This window comes from Vespa crabro, chromosome 16, assembly GCF_910589235.1.
Source record: "Vespa crabro chromosome 16, iyVesCrab1.2, whole genome shotgun sequence".
Taxonomy (NCBI): Eukaryota; Metazoa; Arthropoda; class Insecta; order Hymenoptera; family Vespidae; genus Vespa; species Vespa crabro.
In genome coordinates this window covers 2294198-2316540 of record NC_060970.1, presented here as the reverse complement: position 1 = coordinate 2316540, position 22343 = coordinate 2294198, and the positions used below count along the sequence as shown (strand labels likewise).

Genomic DNA, 22343 nt, shown 5'->3' with positions numbered 1-22343 from the left:
ATAATACTGCAAAAGTTGCACGCAATATAAACCAGACGTTTGGGTAAAATACTGTGAACGATCGAAAAGTGCAGCGTTGGTTTGAAAAATTTCGTTCTGGTGATTTTTCCCTGCTAAATGAACCGCGTGGAAGACCCGAAACGTCTGTGAAAAATCATGCTCTGAAAGCATTGGTGGAAACGAATCCAACTGTTTCTTCAAGGGAACTTGCTGCCAGAATGGAAGTTGACTATACAACAATATTGCGACATCTCTCTGAAATTGGGAAGGTGAAAAAAATGGATAAGTGGATACCGCACGAACTAACCGAGCGAAATAAGCTGGATCGCTTGAACGTATGCTCATCATTGCTAACCCGATTTAATCGAGATCCATTTTTCGATCGGATCATTACTTGTGATGAAAAATGGGTTCTTTACGACAATAGGAAAAGGTGTGCTCGGTAGCTTGATAGGGATGAGGCTTGTGCTCATACTCCACGGTCATCACTTCATCCACAGAAAATTTTAATCACAGTTTGGTGGAATGTGATTGGAGTAATACACTACTCATTCCTTCGAACTGGAATGACAATTATAGCCGAAAAGTATTGCCAGTACATTGAAGAAATGCATGAAAAATTGAAAATTATACGCCTATCATTTGTTAATCGGCATGGCCAAATACTTCTCCACGACAACGCTCGGGCGCATACATCGTACAAAACAATTGCGAAATTAAATGAATTAAAATATGAAATTTTGCAGCACCCACCTTATTCACCGGATCTTTCGCTAACCGACGTTCATTTATTTAAACCTTTCGAACTGTTTTTACGGGGTAAATAGTACGAAAATGAAGACAGTCTGAAAAATGCCATACAGAGTTCATTGATTCTAAAGATCAGAATTTCTTCAAGACAGACATCTATGCATTAAAATCTCGTTGGGAAAAGTGTATTGAAGTAAATGGAGCATATTTTCATCAAATAAACAGCTTTTGGAAAAAGATATGCAGTTTAATATATTCACTTAAGAATCCGACATTTCATTCGCACCAACTTAATACTATATCGAATGGTCCGATATATTTATCATCGAGTTTACCTTTATGTTTTCCTTTCAGAAGATATTCTCGGTTTCCTACTTTAAAATCAACAACTCGCTGCTTTTTGTCATAGTATATTTTTATTTGTTTTTTCGTTAATTAAATTTTGTCTTGCAGCTTCTTGTGATCTATTAATCTGTTCATTTAACATTCCCAGGTAATGCACATATGTTTCATTTTGTAAATCATTATAGGTAGATTCGTTCGGCGTTCTGATTAATTGGACAAACACTAGTTCGTGAGGTGTATACATCGTTCCTTCGCGTACGCTTGTATTATATGAAAATATTGTCACATCAATCCAATCGTCCCATTCGCTGTTTTCGGTAATGAAATGTTTAAGGAATTCTACGAGGACGTGATATGATAGTCCGATTGAACCTTTCGATTGTGGGTGACACGCGCTCGTCTGATATTGATGGATTTTGAATTTCTTAGCAACGGTTTTCATTAATTTCGATAAGAAGTTGGTACCTTGATCGGTGAAGATACCTTTTGGAGAATCAAATCGGCATATTACATTTTTAATAAATGCATCAGTGATTTCCTCCGAAGAAGCTTGTTGGAGGGGAATCGCGTTAGAATATTTACTGAAAAGACCATGCATTGTTAAGATATAGCTACGTCCGGATTTCGTGGTAGGCATCGGACCTACGATGTTCATAGATATTTTATCGAATGCTTTCCCGGGCGTGTCATTGATAGTCATCGGTTGATGAATTTTTAACTTATCAAGCTTTTTCGTTTGACAACTTCTGCACTTCTGTATATAATTTAGAATACCTCTTTTTAAATTTGTCCAATTGTATTTTTGTCGAATTCTAGAGTAAGTTTTCGATACACCTTTATGTCCATCTACAGGCGTCGAATGGTTGTCATGTATTATTTCTATTCGTTCGGTTTCTTTAGGTATCTCTATCTCATTCCTTAATATAATGATCTTTGTTTCTCTACGTAAAAAAAATCGAACGAATTTTCCGCCTTACGTCGCTCCAGGGTATATCTCCCACTGGTCCTCTTAAGATTGCTATCGTTTTTAATTATAGTTTGATGGCCGCATTAAGAAGAGAATGAAGGACTTCGTCCAGAATTCCTAGTTTAATAAAGAGTGAGATTATTTCCTTGACAGGTAACGCTATTAAATACCTTTCATTTTTCTTAATAACCTTTACATTTCCAAGGGTTTCGTCGGTCGATGATGGTGGATAATTTATGGTTGTTTGCTAGCTCTTTTGGGTCTAGATCTACTGAAGTTCCGTTAGTCGTAATAAAGAAAGTAATATTCCCGTTATGCATTATTATTCTATTTTTTATTTCTACTATACTGCCGTCGATATGAGCGTACATTTCGTCGGTCGAAGTTTCGTCATTCGTATCGTCTGTTCCGTTGTATACGTCAAATGGGACTTGAATGGTTTCATCTGTTATGTCGTCCGCTTTCCTATTTTGTGATTCTTGAGAGTGCACGTGTTTACTTTTGGGCGTATACAATTCTTCCTCGCTCGAGCTTGTCCCTACTATGGGGAGTATTTGTTTATGAAGGTATACGGGGTTTCGAGACAAGGCATCCGCGTTTACGGTCCTTTTCCCGGCCTTATGTACGACGTTATAATCGTATTAGGCTAGCTTTAATTGCCAACGTATTAATCTCGATGTAGGATCTTTTACTGAATGCAACCATTTTAGTGACCTATGGTCCGTTACTAAATGAAAAGCTAGTACCGTAAAGGTAAAAATAGTTTACCGAAAGCTAGTACCGTAGAGGTCTAAAATAGTTTACTGAATATATGATGGCTAATAATTCTTTTTCTATGGTTGAATAATTCTGTTCTGCTTGGTTAAGCTATCTGGAAATATACGCAATAGGTAGGTCCTTGCCTATTTCGCCTTGGCTTAGTATTCCTCCTATAGCGTAATTGGATGCACCGGTTGTAACGACGAAAGGTTTTGAGAAGTCTGGATATTGTAATAACGGTTCTTGACACAGTAAATTTACTAACGTTTTAAATAAAATTTCTTGGCTATTCTCCCATTTGAATGATACATTTTTCTTTAGAAGATTCGTGAGTGGTTTATTAATAGCAGAAAAATTAGGTATAAATCTATAATAACCAGCTAGTCTTAAGAATTACTTTATATTTTTCGCTGAACGGAATACTGGGAATTCTTTTACTGCTCTTATCTTTCCGGGATCGGGTTTCACACCGTTCGAACTGATTACATGTCCTAAATAACTTCTTTTCTAAGAAAGTTACACTTTTCTGGTTGTAATTTTAGTCCTGCGTTCTTTAATCTATCACATAATTTTCGATATTTAATAAGGTGCTCTGAAAGAGAGCTGGAGTAGATTACTATATCATTTAGATATACGAAAAGCTCGTTTGCTAGCAGTCCCGTGAGGATTGAATTCATTAATCTCTGGAATGTAGAAGGAGTGTTTTTTAACCTTAACGGCATTCGTGTGAATTCGTAATGGCCGTATGGTATTGAAAATGCCGTTTTAGGAGCGTCTTCTTTGCTCATCGCGATCTGGTGAAATCCAGATACTAAATCAGACGTGCTGAAGTATTTAGCACTTCCTAACTGGTCTAATATTTCAGTAATGTTAGGTAGAGGGTAGTTATTTTTTACCGTTTTTTCATTTAACATCTTGTAATCTATCACTGATCTCCATCTTTTCTTTCCGTCGGCGCCTGCTTTCTTTGGAACGATCCAGAGAGGAGAATTGTAGGGTAACGTTGAGGGCTGGATGACTTCATTCTTTAAGAGCTCACTTATTTATTTATTTATTTCTTCCTTATGTATGGGAGGGAAGCGATACTGGCGTACGGAAACTGCCGTCGAATCTACTGTTTCTATTTTGTGTGTTATAGTGTTGGTAAGCGTAAATTTATCTCCCGGTAAATGGAATAAGCCCAACGATTCTTTTATCATATGTTCTGCCGTTCTTGCTTCTTCCGCGTTTAATGATTCCAAATTTATGCTTTGGAGAGTTTTAGCGTAGCGTTTATTAGTCTTATCTGCGACTGGTCTACAGGGACGAGTGAGAGAGGGGAGGATGTGGGAAGGATGGTGACGGCCTTTGTCGATTGCATAATCTCCGTAATCTCGGTCCCGTGTGTGAGGCGTTCTGTTTTCAGTGCGTCGTTATCTCGTCCTAGGGGAGATAAGGTCCGCATACTGGGTTTACTAGCCTCGTTCGAAGAAATACTTTCGAAGGAGAGATAAGAATCTTTTAAAATTTTATTATCTCTGTCCGTGCTCCTAGGTTCTGGAGTTGATAAGTTACAAATGTCGACTGTTTCAAAATCCTGAAGTTCGATTCTTGGAATAACGAGGTTTACGTCTTCCTCTTTGGTATTAAAAATCCTCATGAGTGTCTCTCCGTTATTGTTGCTTACTAAGGTTCGCCTGCGTAAATTCCTTCTTCCAAATTTAATGAAGGCACATAGCCTATTTTACTTTTCTTGTCCAAAGTGCCTATTTTAATTATGTTACTGGTTCGCGCCGGTATGGTTATCTTCTTCGGCTTGACGAAAGGCCTAGTCATTATGCGTGTTCTTTAATAAAGTTAATCTTTGCAGTATCTTTAAAAAAATCGGATCCGATTATGCCGCCATGTGGGATGGGAAAGGAGTCGGGAACAATATGGAATTCTATGGGGTATCCATAAATGTCGATGGTGTAAGAGTCGTACGTACATATCGTTTCTTTTGTTATTCCACTTAATTTTATCTTTGATTCGTTGCACATTAGAAAATCATCGACCATACCGATTTTTAATATATTAGGCTCTGACCTCGTGTCGATTAAAAACTCAATCTCTCCTTTCAGGTCTTTAGAAGTGATGACGACAAAAAGTGAACTCGGATCGTTATTTAACCGGACTGTGCGGACATAGTTGGTTCGTCCGCTCTTACCGTCATTATCTGACGCGTTTGCGCGTTTATCCCCGAAGTCGCTCGACGGAGGGTGGTTCGCGTTTCCCGACTGGCGTTCTTGCCACTTTCTTTTTCGACATTCGTCCATTGTATGTCCGTAATTTCTGCAGTATCGACACTCTTTTGGATTTGTAGGAGACCAGGAAGGGTCCTACAGCAGGAGAAGTGTGAGATAATCGAGGAGGAGGAGGAGGAGGATGATATGATCTATGGATAGGAGTACGCTTTTGAGAGTCTTGTGTATTCCTGTAACATTTGTTTCACATATGTCCTACTCTTTTACAATACTTGCAGACTTCACACGCATCGTTAGTCCGTGTCGTTCGTGTGTTCGTTCCTCTCGATTTTCGCGATTCGTGATAGTGGAAATCAGCTGGTCACTCGCTGTTGTCTTTTGATTGCCAAAATTTTGCGGCCTTTCTTCTATTCCATTTATATTGCATTCATTATTGCATTAAAGCAATCGCATGCATTCTAGCATGCGATTGCTTTATCGCATGCTTCTGTTAAACTCCTGCATTGACTAGCTAGCATGTATGGGAAGTATTCCATGGGGAATTCGGCGCAGAAGCTATGGAGAGTTAGTTCGTCGATTTCGCGTTTTTCGTTTCGGACGCTTCCTCCCAGTATTCTTCGTCCATGAGCGCTTACCCTATCGATGTATTCGATCATCGGTTCGCTCTGTCGCATTAATATGTTTCCAAGTTCAGCTCTGTAGAATTCTTGTGAGTGCAGAGTTCTTAGTGTTTGTCTGAGTCGGTTGCATAAAGAGTTCATATTACGAATATCGTGTTTTTCTATTGCTCGGTATGTGGAGTCGTGTAATTTTCATATTGCTGCTTTAGTAAAAAGGTCTTTTGAGTAGTCTGGTATCATCTGTCGTGCTCTTTTGCATGTTTTAATAAACGAGGTGAGAGGCATATTTTTCCCGTCAAACGCGGTATCATTTCTAATGCTTCATTTATCGAGTGATGATCTGATTTGGAGTGGCTCTCGCTCCTTATGGCAAGGATATCCTGTATCATAAACACGAGTGGATATATCTCTAATTTTGCCGTAGATGCACGTTCGGTCTCGCGCCTCATTGCTTCTTAGCGTTCGCGCATAGCTTGTTCGCGCGCAACTAACTGAGATTTTATTTGAGCTAATTTTTGGTGAGCGTCCTCTAATTCTTGTTCATTGAGTCGCCTAAGTCTAGCACTACGCGTTTCTATTCTTTCGATGGGTGTAACAAGTTTGTCAGAATGAGTTGCTTTATCAGATGACATGTTGTATAAATCGCGTATCCCACCGCTGTCAACAGTTTTATGTTACGTTCCACTTGGCAGGGGCCTTAACCCTTTGCACTCGGCTGTCCCCTCTCGTGGGACATCGTAATTCTAGCATATCATTCGGATATCCCCTCTCATGGGACATTAAATTTGATTAGTGATTACGGCTAATTGAGTTATTTCAGCACAACTTTTTGAGACATGCATGCTTCCCTGAAGTTTTCTCTTGAAATGGCACAAGAAATCAAATCAAAATATAGTAAAATTACTAAGATATACACAAAGAAATGTCAGCGAGTTTTGTCTTACAAGAACGCGATAAGATTGCTCACGATGATCCAACCACTTCAAAGGCATTACTTGAAAAGAGCGATATGACAAGATTTAGAAGAAAGCAAATATAGCATGCACTGTATAGTGAGATTTATAATCATTGACCAGTTGAGAGGTGATTTTCGTGAATCGAGAACGCGTTCATTCACATCTTCTGCGGACAATAGATTAGACAATAAACTACATATTCCTGATGTGGTACAAATAAAACGAGATTGTATTGTTTGTTCTAATAGGAAAACACCTGGTGACGGGCATCAAACAACATATTATTGTCAAATGTGCACTAATCAGCCGGCAATGCATTTTGAGAAGTGTTTTAGAGTTTATCACTCTATACAAAATTATAAAAAATAAAACATTGATTTTTGTGCAAATATACATTTCTCGATTTCAACCAATTCATATAAATGTAATATCATTATAATATGTTAGTTAGTTCCAAAATTATATTAAATAATACGAGTGTCTGTAAATGCACGTTTCTGCCATAAAGTAGCGTCGAGTAGCTGGTAGCCAACGTCCAGAATGGTTCCAAGTGCAAAGGGTTAAAAAAATATATATCTGACCTTCGTGAAATTTGTGTCCTTTTTGGTCGTTATCTGCTACGCGCAATTCGTGGCACGGAACGGACACCTATATGAACGGTCTTCCGATGAGGCGACCTATTCAGTAGCGTTGACAGGTGGTGGATGATGAGGGATTTCTCGGATATTTTTCGTCCGGGGATCGGACGGTGATAAGTTACTTGGGCTGTTGATTCTCTCTTCTACTGTGATATGTACGAGACAATAAGAAACTGCCTTGTGTATGTTGATCTCCTTTGGAAGAATTCCCAAATCCGAGTGATGGCGAACCAGATCGTAAAACGATGCGAGTAACCGGCGTAAATGATACTTCCTATTACCACGTCGTGTTCTCGGCATAAACTTTTTTATTATGTAAAGGATGTGATTACAATGACTCGTGCGATTCGTACGCACCTGTAGTTATCGGGTAATTGATGTGGTTACGATAACTCATGCGATTCGTACGCACCTCTAGTTATCGGGTAATGGATGTGTCATATAATTGTATTAGTTACTTATGCAAATAAGATTCTTAATTTGTACGTTTCTTTGTAATAATGTTTGAAAACTCTTTTGTATAATACATAATACGTAAGGTTTAATGCGTAAGGTGTCCCCTTTTACTTCCTATACTTAACGATCTAAGAATAATGTTATTTGCAGGTATTTATATTCTAAGTATAAGAAGGGTGCGGGATGTAACAGTACCAATGTTCCATTGGTATAGCATTTGAGCAGATTTTAAAGTATAAAATAATTCTTAATTTACCGTTGGTATATTTTGGATAGCTTCTTCACAGACAGCAGCTTCCACAATTTGATTTTGGGTTTTTGTAGAAAAATTACGCAAGTTTTTTCCTAATAGATTACCAATAAATATAACTATTGGCATACATAATAATATTGATACTCTCAGCTGAGGCTATAACATTATTACAGAAATAACACAACCAATAATTCGTGTAGAACTTCTTTAGCCTTGCGATGTAGATATTTTGAATATATATTTGAAATTTTGGAAAATACATAAAATGTGCATACTTGTGCAACATATATATGTGCCAGCACAAATACTAAGAAGTATTTCCAAAGTATTCAATGTAGAATCATTTTTTTTGTCTTGGACTATTTTTGTCACAATATTTATGATATTGCCAAAAGATTGCGGTATCCAAGAATTTAACATTGTAACCATTAGGACGCTCTACAAATAAAAAAATATACAGTATGTAGTGAAACAATATGGATTTACACAAAGACGGTAAAAAATATCTCATCCGGTATCGCAACACTTGCACAACTAATTAAATTTATATTACTTAATAAAATTAATTTCTGTTGGTCGATAAATAAATTTTATATCTATCTATAATCTAATTTGATTAGAGTATTTTTTATTATATCATTTTTATAAACATTTGAAGGAAGATAATTGTAATGTGTACGCTTAATTTACTTTTTATTAATATTTTCATACTTACTGACAAAGAAATCAATAAATACCAAATATGTGGATATAAATACTCCAAAAAGTTTTTCCATGAAAAATGCGACTGATCAGTACCTCTTGTTACTTCATTATTTTGTTTATTTGCTTGAAATTTGTTTCATATTTATTTTTAATGTTTAGTTGCATCCGTTGCTAATGTTCTTCAACCAACTTTATAAATGTTTGATAGAATCTTTTGTTTCTTGTACTCTTGTTTAATAGATGAACTAACTATGGCGTTGAAGCCTCTCTTGAATTGTATGACGACATTGCTCTTTCTTTTTGACGAATTACTCCAAAGGAATCCTCTGAAAAAAAGATTTTTATATTTATTATCCTTAATGATGTTCAATAATATACAATAATACACAAAGCAATAATATACAAAGATGACTTGTAAAAAAAAAAGAAAAAAAATAGTAACATCAAATACAATTTCTTTTGCTAAAAGCTTATAATGATTTAAAGAAGAATAATTACCTTGCAGTTAACGGAAAAATAACGGATAATTCGTTATATCGAATAATTCGTAATAAAGACATTATAGTAAAATATTTTATGATATATCTATATATATTGAGAATATGGTTACGCAAATGAGTTTCTTGAATATCATTTGAATATTGGTATTAACTTAACATAAGTATTATACATAAGGAAAGTATATCATTATATAAAACTATAGGATCAAACGTATCTATCAATTTTTTAAACAATGATTGATTATAAAATTAAGGTAACTTAACCTTACACGTCTAATATGGACAGCGCCATTATTTTTTCATCAGTTTTGCATTTCTAGAATGCATTGTTAGATGGCACTGGTGAATATAGACTGTGGCGATATCGTTGCGACTGTTACGCCTCCTCTGGCAAGACACATAATTAACATGTCTCGGCGCTATTAAACACACACATCGGAAACCAACCAAAAAAAGTGAGAGACAACAAAGAAGACGATGGAAACAAAAAAGACGACGAAAACACCGAGAACAAAAAAGAAAACATTCGTTCTTCTTGAGACCATAGCCATAGCTGTCGAAAGTAATTGTCTGATTAGGTACAGTGTACCTAATAAATTAAAATAAATGTATCATATTTATTGCTTGATGTGTAAAGTTTCTTTTAACATAGTTGCTTGTCCACGAAAAAGGCGTAGTTATATCACCATTAAAAGAATTTTTCTTTTCTTTCTTTTTTTTTTTTTTTTTTTTAAATATATAATCCCTATTTTTGTTTCTTTTTTCTCTATTTTCTATGAAAAAACATATTTATATAGAATAGTTTCATGATACATAATATTTATAAAATATAGTATTCATCACGGTAGACGAATAAATTAACAATAATAAACAAATAATAAATCAATTTACTTTTTTTTTGCATAGAGAGTAAAAGAGAGATCGAAAGATACACCAAATAAAGTTTCTTAAATTTTAACATCGTTTTTCGTCTCTGTCACTCGCCCAGTGAGAGGGAGTACTTCCATCAACCATTCCCTCATATTCTACCACACTGATACTTTCTCATTCTGCTTTTCTTTCTTTTTGTCATTCTCTTTCTCTTATACGGCAAATAGGTATCATCATCCAAGTACACATAAGTCGTACAGGGCAGGGGTGGCAATGACGTCAAGCCAATGTGAGCCAATGAATTGCCTCTTAGTCGAGTTTCTGGGGGTTAGAATGATCAGTATTGGGTATGCTTCGAGGGATCGTACTAATATTTGAGGAGTGGGGATTGCTATAGCATTCCTCCAGATAATACCGAAAGAATTATTGCTAGATTTCACGAAGCAGGTACGTTCAGTAACAGAACAGTAGCGATGGTAAGCGTCGAGAATCCTGCTTGGACAACGAAGAAAGAGTCGCGGTACAGGCGACAGAGGCAGTAGGAAAATGAAAAGATGTTCTGGCATCGAAGCACAAATGAAAGAGTTGTATGCTATGCAGCAGCAACTTCTGAAGATGATGGAAAAAAACTTGATATGGAACTGCTAACCCAAGAAGCACCCTTAAGAAGCATGTCATTAAGGAGAGAGAAGAAATGTCAACGTTCTGATGAAAAAGATCAAAGAGATGCAAGACTGCCACGCTGGAATGACGAGGCGTACTGAGGATTCATTTGGTCATCAAAGTTCAAACGAAGAACAGAATGATGAAGTTGACGGTGATATTTCGGAGTTACCAGGGAAATTATCTATGAACGAGAAACTACACAAGGAATCGGATAATCTACATCTTCATATATTTTTGAACAGAAAAGTACAAAAATCAAAGAATAGAAAACAACAACAATTTAAAAATTACGGAAAGAAAAGAAAAATTGTTAATTGTGTAGGTACGTAGTGTGTAAGATAAACAACATCGTAAATATTATTGTAACTTGGAGTACGATGAATGTATGTGAAGGAATAAGTGAGATAGATAATAAATTATTAGAAAGTGCATAGTAAAGTGTGAAGTGTGTCGGCAAAGTGTAGCCAACTGATGGTAAGTGATTTTAAAGAAAAGAAAAGATCATATGACGTTAAAGAGCGTGAAAAAAAAAACATTCGAGGATGAATATACATGCAGAATGGCTGAGGGTACGTTTGAAGATCTAGTGTTAATTAGTTATGTATATTTGTATGAGACAAATTGATCGAAAGTCGAAGTAATCAATAGGACAAAGAGCAATATGAATTACCAAATGCGTATGCACGAATGTGAATTAGGATGAGAAAGGCTACGTGAGAAAAAGAACAATGGATGGACATTCTTGAGTAGATCAAGTCAAAAATAGCGATGAAAGATTTCAATGGACCAATAGAGAGTAACAAGAAGATCAGGAATAAAGAGTAATGAGTAAAGTCTTGAGTAAAACAGCAAAAGAGTAAAGAGTTGTAGTATTTTAATTATAATGCATTTATGAATACAATCTAAGCAAGAATAAATGATTTAGTTAATAATGAATTAGTCAGTCTATATCTTCCAGACAGGATTACAAAGAATATCCAATATATATTAGGTGGACCGGAAAGTAATGTCGTTTCTGCGGATGTCGACATTTGATTATGATTAAAAATAAAAACTTGTTAAAAATTTATTCGTTTGAAATTAATTTAAGAAAGCGACATTACTTTCCGGTCCACATAATATATATAATATATGTATATATATATTTCTTTTTTTTGTTTTTCTTTTAACTAATAAATATTTATTTAATTTATAAAGGTATAAAAATCCGAAAGGACGAAAAATCGACGAATTTAAAATGAAACTATTAAACGAAATGTATAACGAATTACTGAACGAAAAAAATAGTTATAAATTTGAGAACATTAATAATATGAAGGACATATATTATTGAAAATATAATTAATGAAGATTTACTCTTCCAATTGTTCTGTTTTGGAAATTTTTCGTAGTTTTTATTGCCGATGTACGATTGAGACTACATATATAATGTATATATACGTGCATATGTAGGTATATATGTGATGGGGAATACATTATAATGCGAACAAATAAAAATGAGAATTAATTGTAACAGGCAACAGATTTCTCATGTAAAAACCTCTTTATAAATGTAAACTGATCGTCTGTGATAAACGCATCTGTTCCACGAGCAGATGTTGCATTTGAAAATATATTAAGGGTCGGAACGTTTTGTTAGTTCATGTCCTTGAATCAGTATAAATCTGCTCTTGTAACTGGTTTTACTGGATGGGCAATAGACTGTCGCGATATTGTGAACTTGAGATAGAGAGAGATACAGGGGGGAGAGAGTGAAAGAGAGAGATGAGCGATATGGACAAATCTCATGTTAGCATTATCCGCTTAGAAAATACGTCAATGAGAGATTATGAAAAATTCAAATTGAAACATTGAACTTGTTCGTTAATTGTTATTTAAGACTTCCCATATAAAAAAGTAGATAAATAAATAAAAATATAAAAAGTAAAAAATAATAAACAAATAAAAAGAAAGGACATATTAATCGTTAGAACATTTCCAACGCGAAAGTATAAAACTTTAGAAATATATTCTGAGACTTTTAATTAGCCGATATTTAATAACTTCGTTTAATTGCTAACAATGACGGCCTTTCTAATAAATGGATGGTTAATTGCAATGTTTTCTAGGAGGTACTTCAACTTTCCGAGAAGCTATATACTGGCTTACACTATTTTCTCTTTCCTGCCTGTTGTTTGAATTAAACTAAATACAGTTTAAAACCGAGAAGACTGTTCCAAGGGAAGCAAGTATTTTCAATTGCATTAAATGCGACAAGCAAGAATGAAACCTCGAACTTATTGGTTAATTGTTATTTAAGATTTTCAAAAGAAGATGAATAAATAAAAATAAAGAAAGATAAAAAATCGCGCACACATGTAGAAATAAAATTCGAGCACGTAGGTAATGCAAATAGGTCGGAATTATCTTTCGACATGAACACACTTGCTTCTAGCCGATTCCACATACTCTCTTCCCTCTCACTCAATCGTTATAACTCTCTCTCTTTCTCTCTCTCTTACTTCCTCCCTCTTACTCGCTATTTATCACTTCTTCCCGTTCGATTATTCACTCTCTATGGAACCTGTACTTTGCTCTACTACTATTTTGCTGTAGTTGATTTTCCAGTTGCATATGTATGTGTGAATATTTATATTGAAAAGCACCGTTTTGTTTGACTGATCGATACATGTTCATTACAATGTTTATAATATGAACTAATTTATTAATTTATTAATGACTCCTGATATCCATGATAACAGAACTATTACTGATAATTATGCACGACATGGAAACGAAACTATTCCTGATGAAATTATTTGTTTTATTTTTGTAGACAATCATATTTATCTAAGAAAAGTAAATGTAAGTATAATAAAAAGTAATTTTTTTTTTTTATTTTTTTTTTTTTATAATTAAAATGATTTTATGTATTTTTAGACATTATGATAAATGATATAATAAATATTTTGAAAATATTTTTCTTGCAATGGTGTAAACGTTACGCTTGGAGCCGTTACCCTTGATTTTATAATAGTTTACGCCATCATATGAGAATAGATGTAATTTTTAACTGATTTTGATAATCAGATTCTTATTTTAAAGAGAAAAATACAATCTAGGACACCTTTTTTAAATTTTATGAAAAAGTTTTATTTTTTTTGAAAATAATCGTACTATGGAATGATATTTCTTCGAAAATAGTTTATGCACAAATACAAAACTTATTTAAAAAATCTAGAAAGATGTGTCTTGTATTAAATATTTTTCTTTAAAACAAGATCGTATTTATCAAAATTGATCGTAAATTACTCCTGTTCTCATTGATGGCGTAAATATTTTCGACATTTTTCGTCAAGAAAAAGTTTTGTACTGTGGCAACTCTCGAAATTTGCAGTAAAAGAGGAAAATTTTATAATTCCATTATTGCTTTTCATATATACGCTTAAATGACGTGTGTTTATATATCTAAAGTAATGATTGGCTGCCTGTTTGTGTGCGTTAACAGCTAATAGTAAGATTTTCTGAATATTTCCAGATACAGTAACTTCCTTGATTATTTTAATGAGCTTTGGACAGATGATTCTTCCAGGTGGAAAAATAAGAAATTACGTGTCCAATCGTTTATGTCAATGGATCTGAATTTCTAAAATATTGTTAAATTTTTGAAAAATTTGTAGTTCCTTTTAGATTTTATACATTAAAAAGACATAGTCTCTATTTATTATTATTGTAATAGTAATAGTAATAATAATAATAATAATAATATGAAGTTAACTTCTACAGAGGAAATTATAACAAAATAGGGCTGGGAAAAAAATTTCACAGATAATGTGGAAACAAATTCGTGTATTGATCTTTACTAAAACTAATATATAATATATATGTTCATTACTGATTAATTCTGAAAAAATAATAGACAAATATATATATATATATACTTTATATGCATTTATCATTAAACAAAATTATACTGCTACTGTGATCTAGCACAGATCATCGTGAAATTCACGTCAATCATCAGTAGAAGAAATAAATATAAGAGATCGAATACTAAGACTTTATTAAATTATCAAATTAAGAAAAAAATATAAATTAATTCATTATTTTCATTTACATTGATACGATAAAAAAAATTAACATAATTATATAGTTACGAGAATTTCGATTCCTGAATTATGAATCTAGATCCTCGTCAATATCATTTTTTACGTGATGATTTTATGCACGAACACTTAACAAATCGTGTTCTTAATATTTCGACGCATAATCGCCCATTAATAGATACGTCTAATCCTTTGCACTTCAAGCAATTTTTAATATCAACAATTCCGAGTCATTTTTACTATGAGCTATCCAGCTATTCCAGGAGTATTTCGCCAGATTGATTACAATAAGCATACAGTAAAATCTGTTTTTGTGCGGTGGATAGGGTCAGCATACAAAAAATAGTATAAAAAAATATTCGGAAATTTTCTAAATTCTTACATATAATCAACAACTTTGTACGATATACTATCAAAAATTTTTTTTATGCGGTGGACATAAGATGTATCTAGACTTAATAAAAAAGATTTTTATTAAGTCCGCATAAAAAAAGTCGGACTTAGAAAATACATCAATGATTTATGAAATAGATGAGAGAATGCTTTCAATTAAATTAAATAATTAAATTAGACCTGAAGAAATTGTAAAAATATTTAATTCTTCATTGTACATATACATGGAGAAGTTTTCAAATTATATATTAAATAATTTGGTGCTACTCGTCGTAATCCAAAACGCGCATCTTCTTGTGATGAATTGGTTCAAAATCGCTTTCGTCGCTTGAAGATAGGATTTCAATTGATTTGTTTTTTGGTACCATAAATTCACTGATCAGTTTTTGTGACGACGGTCAACTAGTCAATTGCTTGTAAACGTCACGATAGCGAGACATACATGATCTCAGCTCTTTTTGGAATTTTAAGCGTTTTTTCGCATTGGTATCTATTTTAAGAAAATGCGTTTCCAATTTTTTAGAAATCTGGATCCCTGCATATATTTTATCTACTGTAATAGATTCCGGTTTTTCTTGTCCATTTTCATAATCTATCAAACTATTGATAATGTCACTATCATTGACAGTTTGGTCTTCAATCATCTCGTCCAGGTCATTACAATATGTACGTAACTGACTCTGCCTTGTCAGGGGATTGTTTAAAACAAATGAACAGAGCATCGCGAAGTCTAGATACATCTTTGTCAAGGAGACCACGTAATCAGAGTTCGTTCACAAAATGTATATGTACATTGATAGGAAACATTAAACTGGTGCTAACGTTGCTAAGATTCATATACCGCATAAAAATAAATCGCACGAAAAAAATCGCACAAAAATAAAATCGCACGAAACCAATCGCACAAAAATAAAATCGCACAAAACCAATCGCACAAAAATAAAATCGCATAAAAAAGGACTGCACAAAACCAGGTTTTACTGTATACCAAAATATCTCGCTACATGTATAAAAATACAAAGTTGTTCATGGATGCTGTCGCAGTGACGAACAACAAAATGCAAATAATGAAACGATACCTGATGAAAAGTAAAAAACATTTCTTTTGTTTCCGTTCGTTATAGTTTCTTCTTGTCTTACTATTTAATGATCGTTATATATTTGTTTTCATATTGTTTCTTACTTACGATAAATCGAAGCTAATTGTCTTTACTATTATAATATAAAATGTATTAACACGTTGACTGCCACGTCACACATATTCGGGTGACAGTAGAATTTCTGATTGGGCCGCGTCACTCGTATTGGGGTGATGCCTCTTTGACTACTTGCGATGGATATTCGTATGTGTTTGAAAAAATATTTCGCAGAGGAAGTAACAAAACTATTGAATATTAATTAATATAAACTATATTCATTAATATAAACTATTATTATAAAAGTAATACGAAAATGGTTTATTAGAAAAATTATGTAGAATGTAAAACTTTAAAACATTCTATACAAAGCTGAGGTTGGTCGGGACAACTTGGACAATAAGTTGTTGTTTTCTTTAAATTCTAAAATAAAAAAATTTTTAATACAAAAAAATTAAAAAAGAATTTTTTTCTTTTTTTTTTTTTATAAAAAAATTTCTTAATAAAATTTTTTTTTTAATTTTTATTATTTTTCACGGTACGCGTGGCCTGAAGGAGATTTTATTGAAAACGCACGTGGCAGTCAACGTGCTAAATAATATTTCTATGTATATAAATAATGTTTAGGTACATTTTTATTATTATTATTATTATTATTATTATTATTATTATTATTATTATTATTATTATTATTACATTAAATTATATTATATTATTATTGTTATTACTTTCAGTAGTAATAGTAGTAGTAGTAATAGTAGTAATAGTAGTAATAGTCGATGTATATTAGAGTGGACTAGTCTTACAGAGGAAACCACATAAAAAAAATAACGGTAGGAGTTTTATTTCATGGGTAGTGTGGAAATGAATTAATTTTAATTTGTATTAAAATAATATAATATACAAGTATTTACTAATTATTTAAAAAAAAATATTCGACATATTTCTAATTTTGTCGAAGATTTATATATTAATTCTTATACGTGTCAATTATATTTATTATTTTCTATACATTTATCGTGAAACAAATATGTACTGACATCGTATCTAGCACGGAGATACATGCTACCATCAAAGAGAGATACACATATGAGAGATTGAAAAGAACGATTTCACAGTCTACTAACACTATTTACTTTACCACAAACGAAACCGATTATTATATGTGCGTGAGGGGAAAATAACAAGCTTATATTCAGATACGATAAACGTATAGTGGTGATAGCATTATATACTTCAATAATATTGACTTCAATAATATTGACAAGAATAAAATTAACAGTAGAGGTCAACAAATAACCAGTTATCGCAGTTACGTAAAGTTATAATTTATAGAAATTGTTGAAATTTCTGTTTCATTTTCTTTCTTAAATCGATATTTATATTGACTTAAATTAGAAAAAAGTTTCTTTATATTCTTTCAGCCATTGATATTACGATCGTACAACTCTGGTAGTATTAATCAATCAATCTGTTAATAATGGCTTGCGTTTAAAAGGTGACGTATTACTGAGTATTTTTAGAAAGGTTATAATTATATCAAAAATTTGATTTACTTTTGCATTAAAATACGAAAAAACTTTCTCCTCAACTTAATATATAAATTAGTAATATCAATAATTATTATAATTTTATGGATATTGACTAGAATTATTAATAATATCAATTGTCTAGAATTATCGATGTACATCGGATTTATTCAGTATTATGATTAATTTTTACAATAATACAATTAAAACGATCATATTTAACAAATGAATAATATTACTTACATGATTATTTTATTGATAATCTATGAAATGTCTATTCTATACGCGATCGGTTCTTCGGCGTTCAATTTCTGCAATATTAATCATATCAACTAAAAAACTTGTTAAACATGCTCCAATTATTGGAAATAATAATAGTCCAATAATAATACTATCCGTTAATTCGACATTACTCTTGAAGACTCTAAATATAATTTGGCAACAACTCTGTAATTATTAGGGAATATAATATTAAATATTATCATTTCGAGATATTTTTATATTATTACAAATATTTTACTAAATTTCTTTAATTATACCTCGGTGTATATTTTATTAGGATCAGACGCTGACATGCTAATCAATCTTTCGTTCATCGTTTGAATACAAATGTAAATCAATGTAATTGCACAGAGTTCCAATAACAATATGGTCGTTAAAAATGCTCCATACTGCGAATTGAACGAAACATTTATTTAACACATTTTTTTCATTTCATTATTCTTTTATAATTTTTCTTTTAAATGAAAATAAAATATCGTTTTACAGTTTACCAGATAGATCAAACCAGAACGCTTTAGAATCGTAGAACAGCATCCAAATTGTGCAGATAGCATCCAAACTATACCAAGTATAGCAAGTGCTAATATCATTGTTCCACCTCCTACCGGATTATTAATAAAATAATCTTTAAATTTAAAATGTATCAATATGCTCGCACCCACTATTAGCATACCTGTTGCCTACGAAAAAAAGTTATAGATAAATATGCACGTATAAATAAATATCAATTATTATTATTTCGATTGATCATTCTTATTAATTTTCCCGAGAACATATAATAATTAATATACTTCATATGAATTATATTTTAACATAAGATTCATTATTTAAAAGATAATATTAATGATGATAATGTTAATAGGACATATTGAAATGCTTGAACATTTTAAAATTATTATTTTTTAATACTTCATAATTATTCCAATTAAACGATCTAAACATTAACATTTAAAAAAAAATCATTAAAAATCGTCAAAATATTTTGATCCATTTGTTGTGTTATTTTTATTAAAAATACATTAGAGTCTTCTGAAAATGTTAATAATCTTCAATTAATCTTTCAGTATACTTTCTAAGCATTTTAATTATTTATTTAAAAATTTCAGTTAACATTCAAAATTTTATTTTTAATAGAAAAACGTCAGACTCTCTTTGAAATTTTGTGAAATGAAGTTTCGTATCATACAAACGGAAGATAGATTAATTAAAAGACTAAAATCAAAAGGTTTAATTGAGCCGTTTATTTTGAAAGTGGCCTAACTCCATTCTTGATAAGAAAACGCATATTATTCACTTAATAATTGCCACTATTTTAATAGGAACTATAAATTTAACACTCTTAGATACACTTAAGTAGTATGACTCATTAATATCCTATACGTATATTTTTAAATTCATTGAAACGCAAACCCTTAAATATCTTGATTTGAAGATAAATGGACTTTGGCCACTTTCAAAATAAACGGCTCAATTACAGAATCAATCAATCAATATCGTTTCGTTTGCGGATTTTCTCAAAAACAATTGTATAATGTATCTCTATTCTAATCGATTAACTAATCCATAAACAAGCTATTCAATTAATGTCAAACAAACAAATGAGCAAATCAACTAGTGTCATTGATTCGTCAAATAGCAAACTGTTGTGCAGCAGTTGATTTTATGTACGATTATACTAATTAACCACTTGACATACAATTAAAATAAGCATTGACGCGTCCGTAAGATACCATTTAATTTGGCTCAATTTTATACTGTCCGATGTTAGCCAAAGACAGTTTTTGACGTCTCGAAGACGTCAAAGTCTACAATGGCACATGAAATGAATGACGTCTTAGAGACGTTATTGTATATCAAGTGGTTAATCATGTAAATGTTTAAACAAAAATATCCTAATTTAGATAATTTTAATTATACATTCTTTTTGGTTTAATATTGTAGAATAATATATCAAAGATAAATTACACTGTATAAAATATAATGTAATAATAAAAAAAAAAAAAAAATAAAAAAGTTATATAATTTTCTATAGCAAATAACATAGTATATTATAAAACAATAAATCATAGTATTGGATATAAAATTGTACAAAATAGTGTATAATATAGTGTCTCTAATAAATATAATGCATAGATACTTATATAGAATTACACAATTGCCTGATATAAGAAAAAAAGTCTATAAAAATAAAGTCTTCCATTAGATATGAAAAGTTATAAAATTCAAATATCACTTATCTTACCCAAAATATACAAGAGAAAAATACGAGGAGTGTCTTCATTATTGTCACTTTATCAGCCATTTTATATTTGTTATCTTTTCTGGATGCTCTTCTTCTTCGGTATATATTTCTTTGCTTTTGACACATCACATACGCTGTCTTTTAACGAATGACAGTTACAATCAATTCGAGTGAGAAGTTCCGGTTTCCCTCCCTATTTTTCCATCACACCTTCACACCCAATCCTGGACTTCGTGCACGAGCGTGCGCCGTTTAATTTTAATTTAGCAAATATTGACGCAATCATAAATTACAAATTACATCATTACAAATATTAATATAGTACCAATAATTTTGATTTTCATTCTATTTATTTCCTTTTTTTTTTTTATTCTTTTTTCTCTCCTTTTGATTTCTCCTATCGATTATTTTCCACATCCATATGCATATCCTTTCGATCATTTTACTTTTTAAAAATTGTTCACTTACACGTGCGTCTCTCAAGTGTTCACAGAACTTTCTCCTAAGGGTTATATATCTCCATTGGAAATATTTACCTTTACGAATTCTTTGGATGCTGACTATAAAAGAGCATAGATAAAAAATACATTGCAAAAGGTTATGCATTTTTTAAATATAGCATAAAGTCAAGCATATAGCTTCAATAATGTGTTTGATCGGACAATAAATAATCATTGAAAGTAAATGCCTGAAATATCCATTGACATCCTCTAATCTACAAAATCATCAAAAAAAAGGATAACACATAGGATTGTTTAAACATTTGAAAAAACTATCCTGACCCGTCTCCGATCAATAGTCATCTTTCATTTCCATGGCTTGATTGTATTTCATTTCCGCTCTGTTTTACTCCTTTCCTACTCTCATTACTGTTCTTGCGGACAATTCGAGAGACACCAAAAAGTCAATCAACCTTTCGAACTTACATCATTCAGATCTCCGAGTCGTATTAAAGATTACTCTTTTAGAAATAGCTAGTACAACTAACTTTACGTTAATGTACACGAACACATCTAGCATTGTATCTCACTTCAACAAATAATGGTTTGTTCGGAAAGTAATTTCGTTTTTTTTTTTTTTTGTAAAAATGAAAGACAATTTTCATATAATGAACAAATATTTTATTAAATTATATATTGACCATTTTGATCCAATACCTTTTGCCATCTTTCTGATAGTAGCATGATTCCACGCTCATAAAATGTTTGGTCTTTGCTGGCAAAAAACTGATCGAGGTGGTTTTTGACCTCCTCATTTGAAATGAAAATTTTACCATCTAAAAAATTTTGCAGTGACCAGAACAAATAATAATCCGAAGATGCCAGATCTGGAGAATATGATGGATGTGGCATTGTATCTCATTCAAGCTATAAAAGTTTTTGACGAGAGACCAAACTTGTATGAGGTCTCGCATTATCTTGATGGAACACTACACCTTTTCTGTTGATTAATTCTGGCCTTTTCTGTTGAAGTGTATCATTCAGTTTGTTCAGCTGATGACAGTAGGCTTCCGAATTAATTGTTGTGTTATCTGGTAAAATCTCAAAAAAAAAAACGATTCCTTTAAAATCCCACCAAACAGACAGCATTATCTTTTTTTGATGGATATTGGCTTTGGAAATACTTTGAGCCGGTTCATCTTTTTTGCTCCATGATCTCTTGCGTTTGACATTGTTATATACAATCCATATTTCGTCCCCAGTAATGATGCGCTTCAAAAATGGATCATTTTCGTGACGTTTGAGAAGCGAATCGCAGACGTCAACGCGACGATGAAATTTCTCTACGTAAGAATATGGGGAACCCATATATCGAGCTTCGAGGTTAAACCTAGACCTTTCAAGTGGTCATAAACAATTGAATTTGATAAATTTAATCTCTCACCGATCTCATGTGTTGTTATTCGCCGGTTTGCATCGACTAATGCCTTTATCGTGTCTTTATCAGCTTCAACCGGCCTTCCAGAACG

The 22343-nt window shown here is 32.2% G+C and overlaps 1 protein-coding gene and 2 long non-coding RNA genes across 3 annotated transcripts; 1 reads left to right on the top strand and 2 right to left on the bottom strand.

The window, feature by feature from the left end:
* Positions 1–3755: 3755 nt before the first annotated feature.
* On the top strand, positions 3756–7802 carry LOC124429702. Its single transcript, XR_006943527.1, has 2 exons — positions 3756–4779; positions 4921–7802. It is a non-coding gene; the product is annotated as an uncharacterized LOC124429702 (long non-coding RNA).
* An 840-nt stretch (positions 7803–8642) lies between these two features.
* LOC124429701 lies at positions 8643–9525 on the bottom strand. Its single transcript, XR_006943526.1, has 2 exons — positions 9170–9525; positions 8643–8997 (listed from the first exon to the last, which is right to left on the bottom strand). It is a non-coding gene; the product is annotated as an uncharacterized LOC124429701 (long non-coding RNA).
* A 3657-nt stretch (positions 9526–13182) lies between these two features.
* Positions 13183–21377, bottom strand: LOC124429697 (23 kDa integral membrane protein-like). The gene is made up of 4 exons (XM_046975272.1): positions 20375–21377; positions 18624–18812; positions 18390–18521; positions 13183–18297 (listed from the first exon to the last, which is right to left on the bottom strand). Exons 1-4 carry the CDS (start codon positions 20498–20500, stop codon positions 18130–18132), a joined length of 615 nt encoding a protein of 204 aa, XP_046831228.1. The 5' UTR covers positions 20501–21377; the 3' UTR covers positions 13183–18129.
* Positions 21378–22343: the final 966 nt, after the last annotated feature.